At 36.0% G+C, this 23607-nt stretch overlaps 1 protein-coding gene across 2 annotated transcripts; it reads right to left on the bottom strand.

Annotated features, from left to right (window-relative positions):
• Positions 1 to 692: 692 nt before the first annotated feature.
• Positions 693 to 21098, bottom strand: mxd4 (MAX dimerization protein 4). 2 transcript variants are annotated; one of them, XM_016285326.1, is made up of 6 exons: positions 20851 to 21097; positions 20317 to 20416; positions 18286 to 18315; positions 8252 to 8366; positions 5935 to 6094; positions 693 to 2974 (listed from the first exon to the last, which is right to left on the bottom strand). In XM_016285326.1, the coding sequence occupies exons 1-6, from the start codon at positions 20912 to 20914 to the stop codon at positions 2820 to 2822; spliced, it is 624 nt and encodes a 207-aa protein (XP_016140812.1). In that variant the 5' UTR covers positions 20915 to 21097; the 3' UTR covers positions 693 to 2819. The 2 variants fall into 2 exon arrangements, with proteins under 2 accessions (XP_016140812.1, XP_016140813.1); XM_016285327.1 differs by lacking the exon at positions 18286 to 18315 and having other exon boundaries at positions 20851 to 21098.
• Between the last annotated feature and the right edge of the window lie 2509 nt (positions 21099 to 23607).

Genomic DNA, 23607 nt, shown 5'->3' with positions numbered 1-23607 from the left:
AGGATCAAATACTATGATTGCCTTAAGCACACTTTAACACTAAACAGGAACTACCATTGGGAGAGTGTGGGGAGGACTCGAGCTGCCATTAATGATTGATTCCACTGCTCTTCTCCCAAGGTCTTCCACTTCATTGTTTGAAATACAAAACACATCATAGGCATAAGGACTATAACAAGACGGCTACTATGAAGCTTAAAAAAAACTATGAAAAGAGCCTCAAGGGCAGAGTTGATTAGATAACGCTTTTCAATGGGGTAAGACGAGCTGCCACAAGAGAAGATGACCAGTGGATGATGTTGCATGGCAGAATGGAAAGCACATTTTTGAGGAATAAAAAAAATATATAAAAAAAAGATGGAGGTCAGAGGTAACTAACCAAAATGTCTCATCAAAAGGACAAGGAAGAGTCTATTCTGAGGATGGAAGTTGCGGAGGGCTAGCAGGTTGTGGTTTTGAGCAGGGTTGGAGGGATGTATGAAAGAGATTGGGAAAAGAACAGGGATACGACAAGTCAAGGCACAGCATGACAGTTAGGGACAAATGCCAGAATTCTCCCAAACAAAATTAGCCTGGCCTCATTTTCATATACTCCTCTATTTGCTTTTAATCAAGAACTATTTAGGAAAATATAATACAAAAGCTACTACAGAAAATATAATATCACTTTCAGTGACCAATATTTTTTGGGGGGCTTCTTTTTTCAAATATACATTTGTTTTTTTTCTGTTTCATTTTGTTATTTATTTTGGTCTAACCTGCTTTGAAGACTGGGACTGTCTGTGAAGAATTGGAATTCCCAGCACAAAGAACTTTGTTTCATATACTGAATATTGCACACTGCACTGCATATTTACTGCTGAAGAATAAAGGCTTCAAAAGTATTGTTAAGATACGGGGAAAGACAATGAACTAACAATGAACTAGCATCAATATCATTTTCTGACAGTACCAACACCTCAACTTCAAAGAGCTTTTCCCCCCCTTCACACGGTACGGTCATACAGTTTTGACTTGTCAGTTTGATTGCTGCTATACACACACACACACACAATCTAAACAAAACAGGTGAAAAGATGAACAGAGCTACTCATCTTCTCAAGTCTCTCAGGCTTGGTCCAGAATAAGTTCACTGCATAAGAAAGCCATAGCTTTCCAAGTTTATTGCTACATCATTTACTACTGAAAGTTTTACATAAAGACTACTACACGGATGCATTTGCACAGCACCATTTCTTTGCTATGAATCAACCATTAGATATCAATATTCTCTTTTCTTTCACACAAAAGTAGCCAATTAATGAATCTCCATGGTCAATTTAACTGCGTGGGCTGAATACTGAAATAGAATTCATTAATTCCTAGAAGTGCCCTTAAGTTTTGTCCTTTTGCTCCCTTTCCATTAGTCTATTAGGGGGTCTATTACATTTAGTGTGCCTAATGCTATGATTTGCACTTTCAAGAACCACACAAGAATTCTGTTTAAACCCATGAATCAAAATGAACTGACACACAAGCAAGCGCTATTCAAAAACCTAGTGACCTGCCTGCCTAGATAGCATTTTGGGTATTATAGACTTGCACCCCAATTTTGGAACAGCCATAGGCTGCGTTTACATGAATGCAGAGATCTGATCTTTTGATCATATCTGATTTTTTTGTCCCATCGGTTTATATTCATATAAGACACAACTCGTATACGATATGTGTGTATATATATTAATTCCTGTCCAAACTAGAACAATTCCTTTGGTGATCACTTTCAGCAACACAGTTGACTTTCTGGTTTTGGATGTCCGTATATAAAATGTAAAACTGTCATTGATGTTTGCAACACAAAATTTGACAGAACAGATCAATTATTGGTAGTTTCCATTAGATCTAGAATTCTGAATTGAAAAAAGTAGCGCTGTGAGATTACATTCACTTGAATGAATTTAAGAAAGAGATGCGTGTGAATTACCTGTATCTGTGCAGTATCTTTATATCATGAATCTATGAGTTTAAGTACTTCAACATCAGCGAGGTTACAACTTTGTTGCTGAAAAATTAAATCTAGCGTTCAGTAGAGAATCTATTCTAATCATAAAATTAATTGAGCAGGTTTATATGCTCTTGAATGTTTCTGTGTGTGCGTAATTTTCTACCTATTATAAAGTTTCCTAATCTAAAGTGATTTGTGCAAGTGCATACAGGCATGTGTGCTTCATAATACGACAATAAGAATAGTTATATTGTGGGTAAATGTGTCACCCTAACCTGTGGTCATAACCTGAATCATATATACATGTTTAGACATAGGTCAGATTTCCAGATATCCAATATATATCTGATTTAAAACTACATTTGAAAGTGGCTCAGAATGGATGCAGATTTTTGTGCTTGTACATGTGCGATATCAATATCTGATCTATGTCAGATGTGAGTTAATAAAAAAAAATTGGATTTTGTGCAAGTGTAAACGCAGCCAAAATGTACACAGGAAACCCATGCTGCCTTGTAGTTTCTTTTTTCCTTTTCAGTTTGGATACTACGTTTATGTAGGCGATAGACAGCTAGGCAGTTACTAGGTTTTGGAACAGAGCCACGGTTTCTCATACATACACAGCAGAACAGACAAGTTAAAACTGCATTACCACACCACATATTCTTACTAAAACCACATATTGCTTGTCTGTGTGTATTTGTGGGTTTAGGGAGGGTTGAGAGGGGAGAGAGTTTTCTGAGGAGTGGAAATCAGCCAGGTGCTTCCTGCCAGCTGGGAGTGGCTGATGGGTATGTTGGAGGTGACACACTGTTGCACGGTCTGACACGGCCTATCAGATGTGAGCCTGTAATCTGTGGGAATGTGAATGGTGGCCTCCATCGCTGGAGCTGCTCTGCAGGCTGTAGTGGTCCTCACCATCGCTAACACTGTCCACGCTATCACCCTCACCTGGTGTGAACTCCATGCCCTCTATGTCAACGTCCACTTCTGTATACACACAGAAATAAAAACTCATCAATAGTGATTTTTACACCTCAACCAATGATCTCAAGAATAAAGGAATATTCTAAGTTATGTTAAACCTAATTTCTATGGATGGAAACTCTGAGATACTGTCAGTAACCACAGACTGATTTTGACTTGTATAAATGAGTGGGCGATAAAAGTGGTATGGTTATGCTTATGAAAAACTGAGCTTATGTTAAAAAAATTTTTTCCAGCGCTGCCCCGCTTACCTACTGGTTTTTCCCTGTACATGTATATGCTGTGAGACCACTTCCTATTTGTTTGTACATATTGAGGGGTGAGGAGCTGAATTATCAGTGGTAATCAACAGCATATACATATATACAGGCTGTTAATACTGCACCTGAATGCAATACAAATCTGATTTTCTGCTCACTTGCTTAATTTGCCAAGCTCAACTTTTAATCATAAAAAAAAAATTTGTTTTTATTTATATATATATATATATATAAGTTGCTGTTGCGCTGAATACAACAAAGTGAATGTGCAAATATGTGTCCTTCATCGTGTTACTCCTCATCCAGTGTAGACCGTATCTCTGATTATAATGATTTCAGTTTCCTCATGCTTGGGATCTGTGAATGATCATAATGTGTGTATAATCCTGAGTTTATTCTCATTGAAAATATACAGAAGCCAAACAGGATTTTTTAAACCAAACAGAACTTCAACTCAATTTGAACAAAGTGTCCATAGAATTCCTTACAGGAGTGCAAATAAATTAATTGTTCCTAACCTGATTGTAAAGCAAAGGGTGATTGGCTATAGCGAGAGCGAGTTACGATTGGTCAGCAAAGTGTGGCTGTTATCTGATTGGCTTGAGTAGACGGTGGGTGGTGTCCACATATTTGTGGATGTATTTGTCAGAACGTTTTGATGATAGAAATGTTTCAAAATCACAGAAGTGCACAGCGACCCACAAATGCACAGAAAGCCATTCAAAAATGCGTTGCAAGCAATCCACAAATATGTGCAGTGATCTAAAAATGCAGAGGATGCGATTCACAAATGAATGCCTGGCAAAGTTGTGTTTGTGACATAAAAAGATATTTGTTAATGTTTATTTCTATTTTTTTTTTGCAATTATCATTTTATTTATTTGTGAATTTAATTTATGTTTGTGAAACTAAGATTTACTCGTGGATCTCATTCTATTTATTAGTGAATTAAAAAAATCTCATTACATTTATTTGTGGATTATAATCTATTTATCTGGATTAATGCAACAAAACAATCTCCATATGTATGGCTTTATATATATATATATATATATATATATATACAGTGGGTACGGAAAGTATTCAGACCCCCTTAAATTTTTCACTCTTTGTTACATTGCAGCCATTTGCTAAAATCATTTAAGTTAATTTTTTTCCCTCATTAATGTACACACAGCACCCCATATTGACAGAAAAACACAGAATTGTTGACATTTTTGCAGATTTATTAAAAAAGAAAAACTGAAATATCACATGGTCCTAAGTATTCAGACCCTTTGCTCAGTATTTAGTAGAAGCACCCTTTTGATCGAATACAGCCATGAGTCTTTTTGGGAAAGAATTTTTGTAAATATTTTATTATATCTTTTCATGTGACAACACTGAAGAAATGACACCCAGATCGGTGGAGTGTTGCAGTGATGTTTAACCTTCTGTAGATTTCTCCTATCTCCGCATATGATCATGGAGCTCAACTAGAATGACCATAAGTTTCTTGGTCACCACACTAACCAAAGCTCTTCTCCATCAATAGCTCAGTTTGGCCAGGAGGCCAGCTCTAGGAAGAGTCCTGGTTGTTTCAAACTTCTTCCATTAAGGGTAACAGAGACTACATGCTTCTGTGACCCTTCATTGAAGCATAATTTTTTTCTGAACTTTTCCCCAGATGTGTGGCTTGACGGAAACCTGTTTCTGAGCTCTACAGGCAGTTCTTTTGGCCTCAGGGCTTGGTTTTTGCACTGATATGCATTATCAGCAATTAGACCTTTTATTAAGACGTGTGTGCCTTTCCAAATCATACCCATTCAATTGAATTTGCCACAGGTTAACTTCACTCGAAGTGTAGTAACATCTACAAGCGATATGAATGCAACTGAGCTAAATTTCAACTGTCCCAGATATACTTTAGAATACTTAAAAAGTAATTTAAATCAGTTTAACATAATGCAGCAACATAAAACGTGAAAAAAATGAAGGGGTATGAATTATTTTGCAAGGCACTGTATATATATCTATCTATCTATATATATATATATATATATATCTATATAGATATATATATATATTAGGGGTGGCACAGTTCAACTTACTCACGGTTCGGTTTGTATCACGGTTTTAGAGTCACGGTTTCGGTACGGTTCGGTATGTGCTATGTTTAGGCAAAAATTATACTGTCAAATAAAAAATAAAGAAAAAGAATAAACTAACTACAAGCAACAGCACAAATAAATAAATACAATAGAGTAAAGATACAAATAAAATAAACAGTGATTTTCAGGTTTTTTCTAGGTAGGTCTAACATTAGTTTTTAGGTACAGAAATTGAATAAAGTAATGAAATGTAAAACAGCATTGCATATTTGACTGTATAAATTAAAGATGAATCTTTATTAAAGTTACAAAAGCTATTCAATCAAGAGCAGTGAGTGATTTCTTTGTTGTTGCTGTTTGATTAATATTAAGAAAGTGCTGTCACTTTAAGAGAATACACTAATCCAGCGCACTGATACAGTACGGTCATTCAGCCGGATATGCCTGCTATAGGATACTTACCAAGACGGGCATTTTGACATAATTTTTTTATGAATTTTTATGAATTTTTTTGTGAATTTGTCCATTTAAACACAATACTTCAGAGAGAGCTTAAGGTTTTATTGGATATAAGTAAATATCGGCATATTAGATTATTTCAGCTGTGCTGTACCTTGCTCAGAGTCAGTGGAGATGGTGGAGCCCATGCTGTCAGTGCGAATGCGCTCTAAGCCCTGTACAGAGAGCTGCTCCAGGCGCCGTTTGAGGTAGCGATGTTCTCTCTGCAGTTGCTCCTTCATGTTTAGAGCCTTTCTGTCCTGTTCCTCCAGCTTCTGCAGAGCATAAGTTTCCACTGATCAAACCACAGAGCGCAGAAACACCACACTGCAAGACATGTATCATCTATCATTGCCTAGAGCAGTGTTTCCCAACCGGGGTGCCGTCTGTCGAGAGCAGGAGTGCCGTGAAAAAAATATATTTTTTTATATTTTTAAATTGCTAAAATTTTCAAAAAAGCATCTATTATATAATATCCATTTCTGATGTCGCCACTAATTAGAGATGCACCGAAATCATCTTCCTGCCAAAAATTAGTTTACCGCTCAGGTTTCACTTTCTCCTGGTGTGACGCTTTGCGTATGTGAGCTCCGCTCAGTCGCTCACGGCCCATGTGACTGCTTCACTCATACGGTATACCGTTCATGCTCATCGTAACAGCAAAGTCCACTCAAAAATTGAGCTGACAGGAAACATCGATGTAGTACAGTATTGTTTCTGTCTGCAATAGCCCTACTGTGTTGTAACATGGTGTGGTATATGGGCAACTCTGGTAACGCTGTCCTCTCATTCATTGATCTGATAACCGCATGTTATGCTCACGTGTTCTGATAATAATAGCTTTCTAGGACTAAACATTATTTGGATAATTGGTAAAAAAAAAAAACGAAATCTCGAAATAGCCCTACTGTTAGACCTGAAAAACTAAAAAGCAATTTATTTCATTTGTAGGCCAGTCGTTATTTTTTTATTTGTGCTATCATTATTAATTTCTTTATTTGTTCTTATTTTATTACTGACTGTTTACTTGTCATTTTTTATTAAATTCAAATTTGAAATCAAGCTATCTCGTGCTACTGCACCAAAATTACCCAACTGTAAAATCAAAAATACACAGAGTGAGCAAAAATTTGTGAGATAGCTAGTTATAATGGTAATTAAATAATGTTTGCATATGTATAAAAGCCTACATAAAAATGTGTCATATAAATTGGTCTCCTCATTAGAAATTAGCCTACTGATTACCTCCATGGACAAAAATTTTTATAATATTAAAAATATCTGACACACACACACATCTATGCTGCATGACAGGAAACCAGGCAGGTTGAGCTGAAATACAGTGTATCAAACAGGAAAGAAACAAAATGGTCAGCAGACACATGGTACTGGGTTTTCTGTGTCTTGTCTCTTTCACACACTTTAAGTGACAGTTTGTTGAACACTTTCCATTCCACTGAGGCTTACACCCATTTTAATTAGACAGAGATAAATCAGTCAGTGACATAAAAAGTGTCCATGATAAAGAAAAGAAAGAAAGCTCTTGTTTTTTGTTTAAGTGCTTTCAAGAAAAGTAAGTTTCAGTTTAATGACTTTCAAGATGTTATGTGGTGTAACCAAGTAAAAAGTAACCTTGAAAACATGTTACTGTACACAACTTATTTAGTATGTTAAAAAAAGAGATCTTATTTCAAGTCATTTTTATTTTGATTTATTTATTTTACAAATGTCATTAATTATTCATTCACAAATATCATTTCGTTTTTGGGAAGTCACACCAATCTTGAAACGGTCAACTTGACGTCATTCATACACTATTCAACAACCAAAGCCATTGAGCCGTTCTGTGCAGGATTGTGGCATCTTTCGAATATTCAGTGATTACTATGGTGAATGACGTCAAGTTGACTGTTCCAAGATGGCGGACGGCATGTATAGCAGCCCATAGAAACAGTAGCTAATGAGGCATCTATGTAAACATATCTATGGGATGGACCACATGACTATGTTGGTCGCACTACATAACTTTGATTTGGCGGATGAGTTGTTTTTAAATAATAAGCAATAAAACGGATTCTTTTCCAGAATTTCCTTCTTTTAATAATTTTTTTCCGTTGATGATATCAGGACAGTTGTATCACACTAAAATGTTTTCTTCATAGTACCACACAAAAATATCAATGTGAATCTTAATTCAGCAATTGCCTCATATAATGCTGCAATGATTCAATGATTTTAAGCTGGAGTAAATTACCATCTCAATCATGTCAGTAACTGTGGGTCACTGAGTTGCAACATGGAGAGTGACATAAACTTCCTGTAGACAGTTCCTGATTAACTTCCCTTCTCACTGTAACTGCTTTAAGCTGCTCTAACCTCTTTACTGCTTTGCAAACAGAGACACTGTCAGAAAGATGCTGATTTGTTTGTACCTTGATGTGCATTTTGGCGCGTTTGAGCAGGCTCAGTGTGGTGTGACGGGTGCTATCAGGACCCAAAGGCACAAGCTGTTTCAACTGTTCCAGGTACAATCGCAGTTTGGCACGTCTGCAATAAATAAAGAACAGGTTGGAGTGAAGTATTACCCTGGGATAAATTCAGAACTTTAGAACTGATTCAGGATGCTGCTGTGGGCTGCTAACAAAAAGGCTGCTGGTTTGAAGCCATGCAGGCATGACTGAGGAACTAGATTAATGAGATGTGATTGCAGCTTTATGTAAGAGGACTGGTCCTGTGATTGATAAAAAAAAAAAAAAAAAATTCACCAAAACTCTACAAAAAAGACTCCACAGATACTAAGGTTATGTCACGTAATTAGGGATGGGTATCGTTAAGGTTTTAACGGTATTACTACTCTTACCGATACTGCTTATCGATTCGGTACTTTAACGGTATTCTTATCGGTATATATATATGACCGTTTGGACATGCGCCCGAAGCTCAAAGTGTCATTTGTTTGTCCGTTTTGGAGCGCGCCGCGTGCACACATTTCAGCCTGAGGAACAGAGGCTCTTGTGCGTATTGTGCTTTCAACGTTTTATTATCAAATATGTCCTGCAATTTAGCAACAGTAAAGATGGCATCTTACAACAATCACCGATTGAGCTGATTCTGACGTTAAGTTTGGGTTTTAGGGAGGAACGAATGCGCACCGCTGTGAAGGGAAAGAAGTTGCGCAAGACGAAACACAGCTAGTTTTTAATAGCTTTACCTCATGTCTTCTTTTGTATAATCCTTAGAAGCCAAAATCGAAGTAAAAAAATAAAATTAGCTTAATAAAACAGCCATAGGCCTAAAGTGTAAGCAGATGTTTGAATGTTTAGTTCTCTCTTCTATCATAATTAAACAGGGCTTTCATGTTGCGCGTGCTGAAGCTTCTCCGCGTGGGCGCGATCTCGCTTCTGAATTGCGAATAGCAAAAATGCATCATAGACAAATGTTTGAAAAACAGCTGGCGACTCTGGTGAGATAGAATTTTCAAGATAATGTATATATAGCAATAATAAATGAATGTGTGTTTTATTAATTTCTCCAGTACTTTCGGTACCCATCCCTACACGTAATACATTTATATTGACAGGGGCATAGAAAACAGAATTGAGGGGGACAAAATCGTTCAGTATAAAGGCCCTTTCACACCAAACCAAAAGTGAAACAAACCATTGGTCTATTAATATTATGTGCAAAACTAATCTTTTGTATATTTTGTAATTAATACTACCATATAGATGTAAAGCAAATTCATGGCTTGTCAAAACAAGTGGATTGACACAAACAGTGAGAAGTCTTAATGCTGTTCTACTCTATATCAGCAATCTTAGCCCTTAGTTAAATTTGAGGACTGGAACTAACTGCAGCTCAACATAGCGGCTGTAGTAAAGGAAGTCCCACGTTTCATCTAAAAGAGGCAACAGCTTTTCTGGAAAGCATCAGCTTTTTTTATTATTGATTAATTTATGCTAAAGAAGAAAGTAAATTATATTAATTGTTCTTAATTTTTATCTGTGATTTGACATGTTATTGATATGGTAAGACTTTTCCATCTTTCCAACGTAAAGTAGATCAAAATATCTGTAGATCGAGTTACCAAGGCGGTTGCAGAACAAACTGACTTTCCAGAAATAGACTTTGCCAGAGTCCATCAGAATGAGGCGACTCAGGCAGACTGGGGCTCTATTCTGGAGGAAGTGACCCTTTTTGGAGAAAGAGACCATTGACTGTATGCTTAGCTGGTGTGGGCAAAGCCAGTCCTTTTACACCTCTCAAAAGACAGAAAAATGTTCATACTGTATATGACTGACTCTCATGTGAATATCCACACACAACTTTATAGCCAGTTCTCAAAAGCACAAAAACATCTTCATCTGCAACAAATCGTTACTTGTTTACAAAAGTGAAATGGAAGTGGATGTAAATGTATCTCTATCTATGTGGACTTTTTGAGCTATACCTAACCTGTGAAGCATCATGAATGACTCTACAATGGCCTTGACACAAGCACACCTAACAAAGTTACACTTATTTGTTTTTACTGTGCCTCCTCTTCATTGTCAAAGCGATCTTAAAGAGCCTTGCACTGTTTGTGGAACAAAACATTTATCAAGTCCACAACTATATAACTAAAAAGTAAAATGTAAAAAAAAACAACAACATTTATTTAAAATAAAGGCAATATTATTTGCCCAACTTTTGCTGGCCACATTTCTTAAAATACTGTGATGGAAGTAACTCAAGGTAAAAGCTTTGGGTTAAAATTGATGAACTTGCCAAGTTAACTTGTTTTGATACTTTTTGTGGTTCATCTCAATCAGTTTTATACAATCAACTGGTACCACATAAGCTGCTACAACCGAACAGATTGGGTCCAGTCTTATTTGCAACCATACTGTTGTACTGATCAAAATAAAATTTTAACAGAATTTAAAGAAAGCCTGGAGAGTAAATTATAATACAGTACCTACTAGCACAGAGGCTATTTGAAATAGGCCAGGCGTCACATCATCATAACGCTGTGAATGATTAACATGAGCTAAAATAACAGGACAGTGTGCTCGAGCTTCTCTTTCTGGTCCTTCACTGCTTTTCACAGCAATAGTGTACATGTATAATTGCAATCAATAATGTAGCAAGACTTTTCATGCAAATACTTGTTGAAATAGCCCATAAGGTTTCAACTCCTGAAAATCTGATCTCACCAAAAGTGCAGTGATCTGATTTCTGGGTTAAACAGTCAAGTCACTTTTATTTGTATGGCAGTATTCATAATACATAATGTTCCAAAGCAGCTTTACAGAACATGGGGCCTTAAAACCCCCACTGAGAAAGCATAATTTGACTGTGGCAAGGAAAAATTCCCCAAGATGTTAGGTAGGATAAGAAATAAACTTTGGAAGAAACTAGACTCGTTGGGGTCAATTCAGTCAAAACAATAACAAATAAATGCACTTGAATTCACAAAGAAATTCCTGTGGGCTAAACTAATTTTACTAGATGCATAATTAGTTAGTGTACAACTGTACAAAGTTCTACCTGCAGATCTGTGAAAACACAGGAATGCTGGGTAGCCTGCGAAGAACAGGCACAGCATGAATTTCACTATAAACGCATACAGTAAAGTTGCAGGTTCAGGCACATATTCAGTGAACTGGATTGCTGTGTTAACAGAATTTTGCTGACCATTCCAGCAGAGAACTGTTTAATTTCTCAGACCATGTCGGAGATCATTCTGCTGCACTACATCCTGGTGTTTTTTGCATAGAGGAATGCAAAAAACAGTGTTAATGCCCCCCCAAGATATGTGTCTGAGCTTCAGACAATCCACTAACTAATTAATTATTAAAATACACAGTTTTGCACATCCATGTGTAGACTTACATGTTAATGCCTTTTTTGATAGGGTATCATTGCACAGTATAATTAAACGAGTCTTCCACTGACAAGTTGCTGCTAAACTAGCTAAAGACTTGCTTTCAAATACTGAACATTTAAAAACCATGCTATACCAAGCTATTGCACCTCCTTCTCAAGCTCCTGACGAGTCAGAAGAGTGAAGCAACTCAAGAAAAGGATGAGGCAGAAAAAAGGAAAGAGCAGACATGAAGAGTGTGGAGGGTCTTCAGTCTCCCTCTCTGAGTAACAGAAAGGCAAGAAATGGGCATGTTCTTCAGTCATGACGCCAGCACCACATCATCACCAGTTTCCCAAGGCAAAATGAATCCTAAAACACGCCCTGAAACCCACATACAAAACTACAAACTGGATTTTTCGAGCCTCAAATCAAAAATCAAACACTCTCATTAAAACTATAGTATCTTTTAGTGTCTATGGTGTTACCTCTTATACAGTGGGGAAAAAAAGTATTTAGTCAGCCACCAATTGTGCAAGTTCTCCCACTTAAAAAGATGAGAGAGGCCTGTAATTTTCATCATAGGTATACCTCAACTATGAGAGACAAAATGAGAAAAAAAAATCCAGAAAATCACATTGTAGGATTTTTAAAGAATTTATTTGCAAATTATGGTCGAAAATAAGTATTTGGTCAATAACAAAATTTCATCTCAATACTTTGTTATATACACTTTGTTGGCAATGACAGAGGTCAAACATTTTCTGTAAGTCTTCACAAGGTTTTCACACACGGTTGCTGGTATTTTGGCCCATTCCTCAAGAGCAGTAATGTTTTGGGGCTGTCGCTGGGCAACACGGATTTTCAACCCCCTCCAAAGATTTTAATCCTAAAACACGCCCTGAAACCCACATACAAAACTACAAACTGGATTTTTCGAGCCTCAAATCAAAAATCAAACGCTCTCATTAAAACTATAGTATCTTTTAGTGTCTATGGTGTTACCTCTTATATTATACCCGTCAAGCAGCGATGCTTGCCTTAGCAAACACCAATAATAAAAACTATAAATACAAACCCCATTCCAAAAAAGTTGGGACACTGTACAAATTGTGAATAAAAACAGAATGCAATGATGTGGAAGTTTCAAATTTCAATATTTTATTCAGAATACAACATAGATGACATATCAAATGTTTAAACTGAGAACATGTATAATTTTAAGGGAAAAATAAGTTGATTTTAAATTTCATGGCATCAACACATCTCAAAAAACTTGGGACAAGGCCATGTTTACCACTGTGTGGCATCCCCTCTTCTTTTTATAACAGTCTGCAACGTCTGGGGACTGAGGAGACAAGTTGCTCAAGTTCAGGAATAGGAATGTTGTTCCATTCTTGTCTAATACAGGCTTCTAGTGTAGAAAATAATGTATTCAACTCCATTGGCACATCCCAAAACAGTCTTGAAGTCACATATTAACTTGATTGATGTCCAGATATGTACAGGTAATCTTACGCATGATTTCAGAAATAAACATAACTGTGGCTTGGAAATATTTTTAAATGACATTTTGTTTTCCTGCCTCCATTTCTTTGCTGATATTGACATATGTCATGGGTTTGTGGGCAGAACTCCACAACAACACTTTGAGCACCTCAAGTTCAAGTCCCACCTTGATGTCCTTTCCCAAACCCATTTCCTTTCTCCTCTTCTGTTGCTTTCTATTGCTACTCTATTGTCTGTTAAATAAAGGCTAAAAAGAAACAAAAACTGTTGCTTTCTGACATTGGCTGATAATCAGAGATTTGTCCTGTCAATAAGGCATTGAAAGGTTATAAGTGTTTTTTTTATTTTTATAAATTGCACACAGAAAGCAAACAGTGCAATACAATGCTCCAATCACAATATGATCACTGAAGCTGTCAAAACCACATCTTACTGAGGGTATCAGATGCCTTTCTTTGTCTCATTCGACAAGGAAAACGCTTATTAAAACATGCACTTGGCAAAGCAGCACTGCGGTCATGAAGAAACATATTAGAATTATTATGTACATAATTTCTTTGAAATTCATGATGTGTGCCAACAATTGAGGAAGGGCACTTTAACTTGGAAGATACTTTATACTTTTGATAACCTAGAGCATCAGCAAAGGCAGAACAAAACAAAGCTGGACTGACTTAAAACAAGAAAGGTTAAAGTGTCTGAGTGGCCCCACAGATCTTAATCCAACTGAACATTAACTTAAAGGGGTCATATGACGCTATTTTAAAGATCATTATTTGGTGTATTTGGTGTAACAGAATATGTTGACATGCTTTAATGTTCAAAAAACACATTATTTTTCAAATACTGTACATTATTGTAGGTCCTCTATGCCCCGCCTCTCTCAAAGACGTCGTTTTCAACAAAGCCCACTCCTTTGACAAGCGCAGTCTGCTCTGATTGGCCAGCTGACCCAGTGCATTGTGATTGGCTGAACACCACAAGCACGCGTCGGAAAGGAAACTCCCCTTACCATAATCGCGAGCGTCGGCTTTCAAAGTAAATATCAAGACAGTTAATAATGTCATTAGTTTTACCATCAGTTCACACAGCGTCTCCCTGACATGGCTGCGGTAACACTACTGCTGTTCCTGAAACCACGCCTTCTTTCTTTGCGTGCACATTTGGTAATATTTCCACATAGTGACATAGATATGTGGGGGCGTGTTAGAACGAGCCGTTTTAGGTAGGCGTGGCTGACTCTTAACTTTTATAAAGAATATCTCTTTGGATTTGAGACATTAGTCTTTGCAACTTTACAGATCTTCTTTATGCACCAAGAGCTTGTAACACTCCAAAGAGAAAGGAAAACTTGAACTCGCATCATATGACCCCTTTAAAAAAAACTGCAGTTAACAAAACAATCCCCATGAAACTTGATAAAGCTTGAGAAATTTTTGCCAAAAATCTTTAGCAAGATCTCTTTGTGATTCACCAAAAGACACTGACAGCAGTGACTGCTGCCAAAAATGATTCTACCATGTATTTGCTTGAGTGGCAAGTATTGCTGATTAAATGCAATATTGCATGCTTGACATAAAATGCCAAAAGCATCAGAAGAAAACAAACAAACAGACACATTTTCCAAACACAGAGGATATGACCGAGATCATGTTTTCATGGAACACTCTGAAATGGGTTGCATGTCAGAGGCCCTTTTTCCTTCTGTTATTAAGATGTTTTAACTCACTAAAGTATTGTGATTCATTCACGAGCCAGAAATATTGTAATTATGAGTTCTTAGCACATAAATTACCTAATACAAATTACTAATAATTCTAGATGGTACATAAGTTGCTGATTTGTGATGTTGAAAGGAGTGTGTTGGGGGAAGTCGTGGCCTAATGGTTAGAGTCTCGGACTCATAACCCAAAGGTTGTGGGTTTGAGTCTCGTACCGGCAGGGATTGTAGGGGGGGGGGGTGAATGTACAGTGCTCTCTCCCACCTTCAATACCACGACTGAGTTGCCCTTGAGCAAGGCACCGAACCCCCAACTGCTCCCCGTGCGCCGCAGCATAAATGGCTGCCCACTGCTCCGGGTGTGTGTTCACGGTGTGTGTGTTCACTGCTGTGTGTGTGCACTTTGGATGGGTAAATGCAGAGCACTAATTCCGAGTATGGGTCACCATACTTGGCCACATGTCACTTTCACTTCACTTGATTTGATCTGATATTTAATATAGACAATATCATCTATACATCAATAATATATAGAGATCAGTGATCGGAAAGCAGGTCTGCAGTGAACTATAATTTTAATTATTTTAAGTTAATTTAATTCCACTGTATTTCAATCATTTTAAAGGTGTGATGTACAGAACAGCTGATTCACAATGAGTGTATAAATTAATTGCTTGACTTTCATGGTTGTTTAATGTAATGTTTAATGTTGTTTTAATATCATGCACAAATAATATTTTTCTAAAAAATTATTTTGATCATTTTTTATTCAGATTTAATTATTTATGGAAGCATATAGGTAGCAAAATTAAATTTAAATGCAATATGCAAAATGGCAACGCAATATTCAAAATGGCAATGTATTTCTGTATTTAAATTTACATTTTCCATTACCCATACCTGCAAAGTTTGTTGCAAAAGGAAAATGAAAATTAAATTATATAATTTACATTTGCCATTTCCAACAGTAGTCTTAATATGTAAATTGCATACAAATTTTAACGCTTTATAATTTGCGAAATGAAAATGAAAATGTATAACACAGATTGATTTGATATGGGTTAGGTGTTCCTAAGTGTTCTAACTGTTAGTCTAAATGCATTTAGGACAAATAGCATTTAAACGATCATTTTGCTACCATTTCTGCTTGGACATGTTACACATATCAAATCAATTTGTGCAATATTGCATTGCCATTTTGCATATTGCATTTTAAATTGAATTTCGCTACCTACAGTATATGCTTCCATAGTTATTTGGGTTTATTGTTCACAGTATAATTATTATGTTTGTTTAGGCTACTTCCAAGCATGACTTTCCCAAATCTGTGTGGCATAGCTGAATTCTAAAGAATGTTTTTACTTAAAATGCTAATAAGTTGACTCACATCTCATGGTAAGACAGCCTCAACATCATGCACAAATATAAATTAGAAAACCTTTCAAACTGAAAGGAGGGAGTCTACTTTGTGTTTATTACTAATAACTAATAAGGTTTTAATTATTAATTTGTTACAAAATAACATTTTAAATGACTAATTGCTAAATTACTCATTTGTTACTTGTGTTCATTTGACTTTCCATAGCACTTCGAATTAGAAAAGTCTGTGTCAAAAATGTTCAGGATGCTTAGATTAACAAAAATATAACACAAGTACTTCCATTGTGCAAACTAGCACATTCAAACAGCAGGTAGGAGAGTAAAAGTCACTGTTATCATTAAAACTTCAAATTCTTGTCAATTAAACATAGCACACCAGCGAAAGGGACTTCAATTTAGCCAGGACAACAAATGGATGAAAGTTTCTTTCCTATTTTTTGATTGGTCAATACAGTGTTCCAGCTGTGCTAAAATAATATAGGACATGGCACAGATAAAGAGACAAGTACATATACAAAAACAACATTTTAATTTAAAACAACTGTATCCTTAATTTATGTAATAATCTTTTTATCAAACCAATGAGGCTGCACATTATTCAACAACAACTTCCAGCCATGACTATATTCACAATATAGCACAGCCTTTAGTACATTTGTTTAATTATTACTTTTTACAGCATTAACTAATTTGATGCTCCTACACAGAAATTACATGACATTGAAATGTTTTTCCTTTGTATTTCTATATGTCTCTTCAAAAAAATATCATAAACCTGCATGTATGGTTTTCCTGTTTTTCCTGGTACTCTGTCTAGTGTTGTTAATGTTTCAGAGGTTCCATTCTGACGAAGGACATGACTGAACATTTCAAACAGCCTTTTTGTGCACTTGACGGGCAATGCAGGAAAAACAGGGTTTATATGTTGTTGTAAACTCTAAATACAGATCACTCCAAAATGACATATTGTCAAGCACATTGATTAGCAGACAGGCTGCCAGTTCATAAAATGATCAGTTGTTTCTTCACAAAAGCATTAAAGGTGCTGTATGTAGGATTGACACTGAGTGGTTGAACTAGGTATTGCAGTCCAAATTCAAAATACTTTTTTACAAAAGGGTTTTTTCACCCGGTCCCCCCTCCTCAGACTTGACGCACACACAGGTTGCCAGATTGAGGATACCAACAACCATCTCTCAAACGCATCTGCAATATTTATTTTGCTTTTATTATACCGTTGTTGATCATAAAGTTTTTTGGATGGATGTCGAGGTTTTTTAGGATGGGCAGAAAGTTCTATTTCCCGCTCTAACCCCTTTCGTTTGCCAGCTTCCATGACCGAAATGAAATGCGCTGTGCCCGCCAACTGGCAACCCGGTGTGCCGAAATACAATTGGGTAAACTGGCAGTGGGCGGGTTTCACAAACCAAAACAGAGACCGACAATTCCGGCCCGGAACGCACATTTTCAAAGGAGAATAACTGACTGTAGCATTGATTTTTAGGTAAACAAATATGTTAACTTAGCATGTTTCTTAAATATTTGCTAACATATTATGGTATTTTTATGCTTTAGTAGAGTCAAAAACTTACATACAGCACCTTTAAAGCTTCCACTCTGATGTGCATTCAAAAAAGCCAACCTAGGTGTCCGATAATGACATTGAAATTCATGCTCCAAAATATCATGTAAATATGACAAGATTATACCCCAACATATAGTTTCATGATCATAATATTCTCATGCCTTTTGAGTCAGCATATTAACAGCAAATAATTCATATTGAATGCAGTGGGTTTACCGGCAGTGTCTCAGAAACACTTGTAAAGTAACACAAATATAATTTATAAACATATGCTGCCAAATTGGCTATTAAGTTGATTATCACCCACATTTGGCAAATGTTCATTTCAAACCTGTTTATTTTTTATACAATTTAAATCATTACTACAAAACACTGGCTTTTAAGATATAAGCAAATCCAATACAACCCATAATGGGTATGTTCTTACCTGTGTTTTTCCAACTCATTGTGTGATGACCTGAACAAGAAATAAACAGAAGCATGGATGAGTTTGGTTAATAAAAATAATAAGAAGAACATTGACTATTTACTTATTTATTAAAAAAAAACAAAAAACAGTATACTGACCCTGTGCTAAAAATATAAAAAAGCAACTCTGTATCTCTGAACAACTGCTACAGGATGTTTTTCTAATAGAGTGATGCTGTTAATCTACTGTAAGACAAATAAATTAAGACTCTTTCAAATTAAAATAAAAAATGTTTCCATTAATGTACTTTGAGTAAAAACGGTTCCTAGTATCATATAAAGCAGGACACACCAAGTAAGTCTTGTGTTGAATTAATGGTGATGTTCTTCATATAATAATGTGGTCCAAAAGGAACTTCGAAAAGCTGCATTTGTTTGTTAACACCACATATGCACTCTTGTTTGCCATTCGATCAAGATACTATTAATTTTGAATGAACAAAAATGACCCCATTGTCGAGCACAAATATTCAACAAATTATCTTTGAAACCCCAAAAAAGGAGCAATGTCAAATGTAATTTATTTTTACTTGGAATGAATTCATAAATAAATGAATGTATAAATGGAATGCTTTTGGTGCTCCCTGGCCCCTTCACACACTACATGCTGTTCTGCTTTGAATTCTACATTATACACAAAACAAAATAATTCTGCATGGCCTTACTGTGTCCAGTAGACCGATATCACTGTAAGTAAAGCACAGCATGCACTCAATGACGCAAAGGAAATTCAGCATGCTACAACGCATTGCTATTTTAGTCCAGGGTATGAATGCTGGGGTGTATGATGGGGCAATTACATTTTCTCCAAACAAACAAAATATAGGGATTGTAATGCATGCAAGATAAAAACTAAATATATGGGTCATAGCTTCAGTTGTTAGACATATGTCAAAGCTGCAGTGTGCAGTTTCTGCACCACTAACGTCATCATATGGGATTGCAAAAATAATGACATCATGTTTCCCTTATTATTCATCCGTAAGTACACATAATGAAATTGCTGCACATGACAGGTAAAAAAAATATAGGCTAAAAATACAGGCACAATGTTAATATCTGAGGCTAGTGCAGAATTGATGGTGTTTGAAAAATAAAATAAAGCTTTAACACTACTGAAAGTCCACAATGTCAGCAGATGTTTTTTTGCAATTTGGGAAATAATTCCAAAAAAAGTATTCCTAAGTAAGTTTTGGTAAAAGCGAAAAGAAAAACTTCGCAAATTTCCTGGAAAGCCCTAATTCCATAAATGTCCTTTTTTCAGTGCTTTCTATGCATTTGTGGGGGAAGGGCTGCACACTAGGCTCCTGCTGTTTTGCTTTGACATTGCAAGGAAAGGGGGCTAATGCAGCAAAACAGATCCAGGTTCAAAGCTCTCTAGCAGCTGACTTGGGTCTATTCACACCACACCCAACAGTGAGAGTTTAACAACACCTAAAGTACACTACTTGAAAGCATACTGTCTATGACATGTACATGTGTCCCATTAATGCTCAACAAGAAGTTAAAATGTAAAGAATAGCAACTTGTAAACAAAACATTAATTCAAAATGTACTGTTTGTATGCAAGAATGCATGAAGAAAAAATGTTTGGCAAATGTTATGCATGCAAACAAGTGATATAACTTTAAATGTCTAACAAGTTTTATATGCTAAGGAAATCAGCATATTTGCTGATTAGTAGTTTCCAGCTATTTTGTGCATACGTGATAAATACTTAAAATGCACTGACGTTGCCAGTTGTCTTTAAACAACAAAAAGTTCTTGGTTAATGAAACGTGTGGTGTTTCTACGTAAAAACTGATTGATTTGAAAGGGAGATGGCAGCAGTGGAAAATAGAAAGCAGCAGCAGAATGTTAACGCTGTACGCGTGGCAATGTTTATTATACACAGCCAAGCCCAACAACAAAAATGGCGATTACATGTAGAATAAACATCGTTTGAATGTATTCGTTCATTAATATAGCAATGACATTGTACTGTTTTTACCTATTGTTGTGGGTTTTTCTTGAAACAGGAGAGAATTTAGTTTTCTTTCTGGAAAAGTCGCTATCGTACGGCAAAACAGATGCGTAACCGTGTTCAGCTTCTAGTGAGAAAGTAAACAAAACCAGCATTAAATACAGACGTGCGCGATTCAGTGAACAAAAACGAGAATGTTAGAAAGTTAGACACTTGGTATGTTTTAACGTCAAGCCATTTAACATTGAACAAATTATGCTTCTATCAACTTACTGTAAAGCAAACACCCCTCCCCCAGGTTACATTTGACGGAAAATGAAAACGAATCAATATTTTAACAGAGGCTGGGACGAATGTCATTCACGTAAGTCATCTCATTCTGATTATTGCATATTATAGACTTGATAACTCACAGTAACAAGATGTCATCGTCCTTTTGGGCTTGAATTAAACTACACTTGATCCGCCGGCAGGTTTATAAGTGGCATTAGACCAGCGCAACAACGAAATATTAAAATTCAAAGACTATTTTTAGTTGACCACACAAACATCATTATATACCTCTGTCTCTTCTTTCCAAATACTCTGCTGCCTCAAGAAGAAGTAGAAGAGAATTAAGTTCCATTCCGGTGTATTTACAGAAATCAAAATAATACAAAAAAAAAACCGTGTTGTACACTGTTTAACAAATGGTGTAAATCAAATGGAGTAAACAAAACAAAACAAACAAATAAACAAAAAAGTGATGACGCTCGATGTGGACAGTTCGATTCTGAGTCGTAGAGACTCGCGACAAAAATTAATGCAGACTGCACGTAAACTAAAATCTGGAGATCGATTGATGGCTTCATCGTCCAATCAGACAGTAGAAAAGTATGAAAGGCGGAACTTAAAAAAATTTGTATCCAATCAGAAACTTCAAAGAGAGAGGTTCACAGGAAAGATGTTGAGACATTGCGAAATGTCATATGATTGGTTAGTCAGTGATAGTAACACGGTTGAAGCCATGCCCTAGCAACAGTACGGGTGACTCAACCCCTAAATCGCTCATTGGTCTGACGTACACTATACACGCTGCTGATTGGACAGAGGGAGATGTTGGGCGTGTTTTCTTATAACCTCGTTTAGTGAACTGTGCTGGCAGCGACTAAGTTGTTTCTGGAAGAGCTCGGCGAAGGGAAATGGTTTTCAGAGTCAGGTCTCTGATCGTTTACCGAGCTGCAATCACATTAAAATACTAATTCAACTCACTTATTCACGTTTAAAAACTAAGATGTTATTTAGTTAATATTTATCATTATATAAAACCATCGTAGGTTTGCTGATACGCTAATGACGTCTAGGGTGCGGTCGACTGAAATGGTCATCCTTGTGCACTACTTTTCCCCCCAAAGTGACTACTTTCTAGAAGTTTAAAGCAAGACTTTTAAAATAAGTTTTTCTGATTTTGTAAGTGTAAGAAAAATATTAAAATGTTGTATAAATATATTGTTATAGTGTTAAGAAAAGAATTAACAATGTTTACAATAAAAAAAAATGTTTTATTATTATTTGGAATAATAGCTGGAAATGTAACGGCTAGAATACAATTCCATAACAGCTAGAAATATTATAAAAACATTTGCTGCATAATGATGGCTATCACAAGTTGTTCTTTGTTGTTTTGTCCTTGCAATAACTTGGTGTTAACAATTCAGCAGAATTTGCAAAACGTGTTCAAAACCAAATGTTCAAGTTTGCAAGTCACAAAACATGTATTTTATCCATTTTCCATTTTTGAATGTTGTTAACATAAGTTAGCAGAAGTATCTATCTATCTATCTATCTATCTATCTATCTATCTATCTATCTATCTATCTATCTATCTATCTATCTATCCAGTTCATCTTTTGTGATTCTCAGGAGGGAAAAAAAGGTTACCTTTTTTAACCTTTGTTAGACAGAGTATACCTATAAGGGTTGAGCTGAGGTGTTATCATTATCACAGAGCAGGGAAAAGGGATAGTAAACACATTATTTTTTAGACTGGGAACCGAGAGAGGGGAAAGAAGCCAGAAAAAAAAACAACGAAGAATGAGACCGAAAGCAGAAATCGCTGACCTCCGCTCACTCTATAGACAAAAAAATAAAAACACAGCTGTTTCTAATTGGTAACTCGGCACCGACTGCTGACCTACATTCTGCTTGAGATTCTGATCTCAGCAAAGGAGAGAAAGAGAGAGGGAAATGGAGACAACAAAGATGAAGACTGATTTGTGGAGGAGCTGAATAGGTGACTGGAAAATATAAAATAAGAGAATTATTTGTCCGTTTTAATGAAATATTTTAAAACAGCTTTATGTGATTTATTAAGAAAGCAAACAAATTATTTGTTATAAGCAAACAAATTATTCAATTACAGTTAATCAAAATGTTTACTTTCTTTGGAAAGTTCAGCTCAAGAGGTCAATGTTGGATGGTTAGTTAGATCAAGTATTACAGTTCCCTGTACATGCTAGTTGAAAACCTTTATACGGCCCTGCATGGTGCCCAAACCACCATATGGTTAATCTGGCCCTGCATTTCTCATCTGTTATCTGAACACCCTCTCTTCAAGTAAATGCGATGACAAAATAAAAATCTACCACTGTTACTGATATACATCTATAGACAAAATAAATAGTTCTTATTAATAAAATGTGGTGTGTGTTTGTGTATTTGTGTGTTTGTGTGTGTATAATTTACCATTTAAATCATTTATTTCTCTCGAGCAAAATGTTGTTTTGGACTCCGCTGGTTTGAAACAACATGACAGTATAAGTAAATTTTTTGGTGAACTAGACAAGAAGTACTCCTCTGAGCTACATGAGGGAAAATTACCATTTCGTTTTTTCTGAAAATAAATAAATCTACGGCTATGATGTGATGTCTATTAAGATCATGCCAAAACATATCAGTTGGGTCCTCCCATCCAATACTGTTCTCGTTTAGTGTTTTTTTTATGTATTGTAAATTAAAGATATTAGCATGTTCAAGATTTCTATGAGTCTTTACAGAAATTCTGCACTATGCTCTTGCAGTCATATTTGCAGGACCCCCAACTCACAGAGCAGAAGCAGCAGTGAACTCTCTCCATTTATAGACTGTTGGTCTCACTGATGAACATGAAGGCTTTTAACAATACTTTGTAAGCTTATGCAAGTAAACAATTCTTATCTTAGGTGTTCTGAGAACTCTTGTGACACATGGTTCACATAATGCTTCTCATGAATAGCAAACTCAAAATACGGGTTGTACAGTTAAAGAGGCTTTGCCTAACACCTTGAAATCTCACCTCAC

Source organism: Sinocyclocheilus grahami, unplaced genomic scaffold (assembly GCF_001515645.1).
Source record: "Sinocyclocheilus grahami isolate Dianchi unplaced genomic scaffold, SAMN03320097.WGS_v1.1 scaffold196.1, whole genome shotgun sequence".
Taxonomy (NCBI): domain Eukaryota; kingdom Metazoa; phylum Chordata; class Actinopteri; order Cypriniformes; family Cyprinidae; genus Sinocyclocheilus; species Sinocyclocheilus grahami.
Note: the sequence above shows the minus strand (reverse complement) of the source record. Positions and strands in the feature narration are given on the sequence as shown.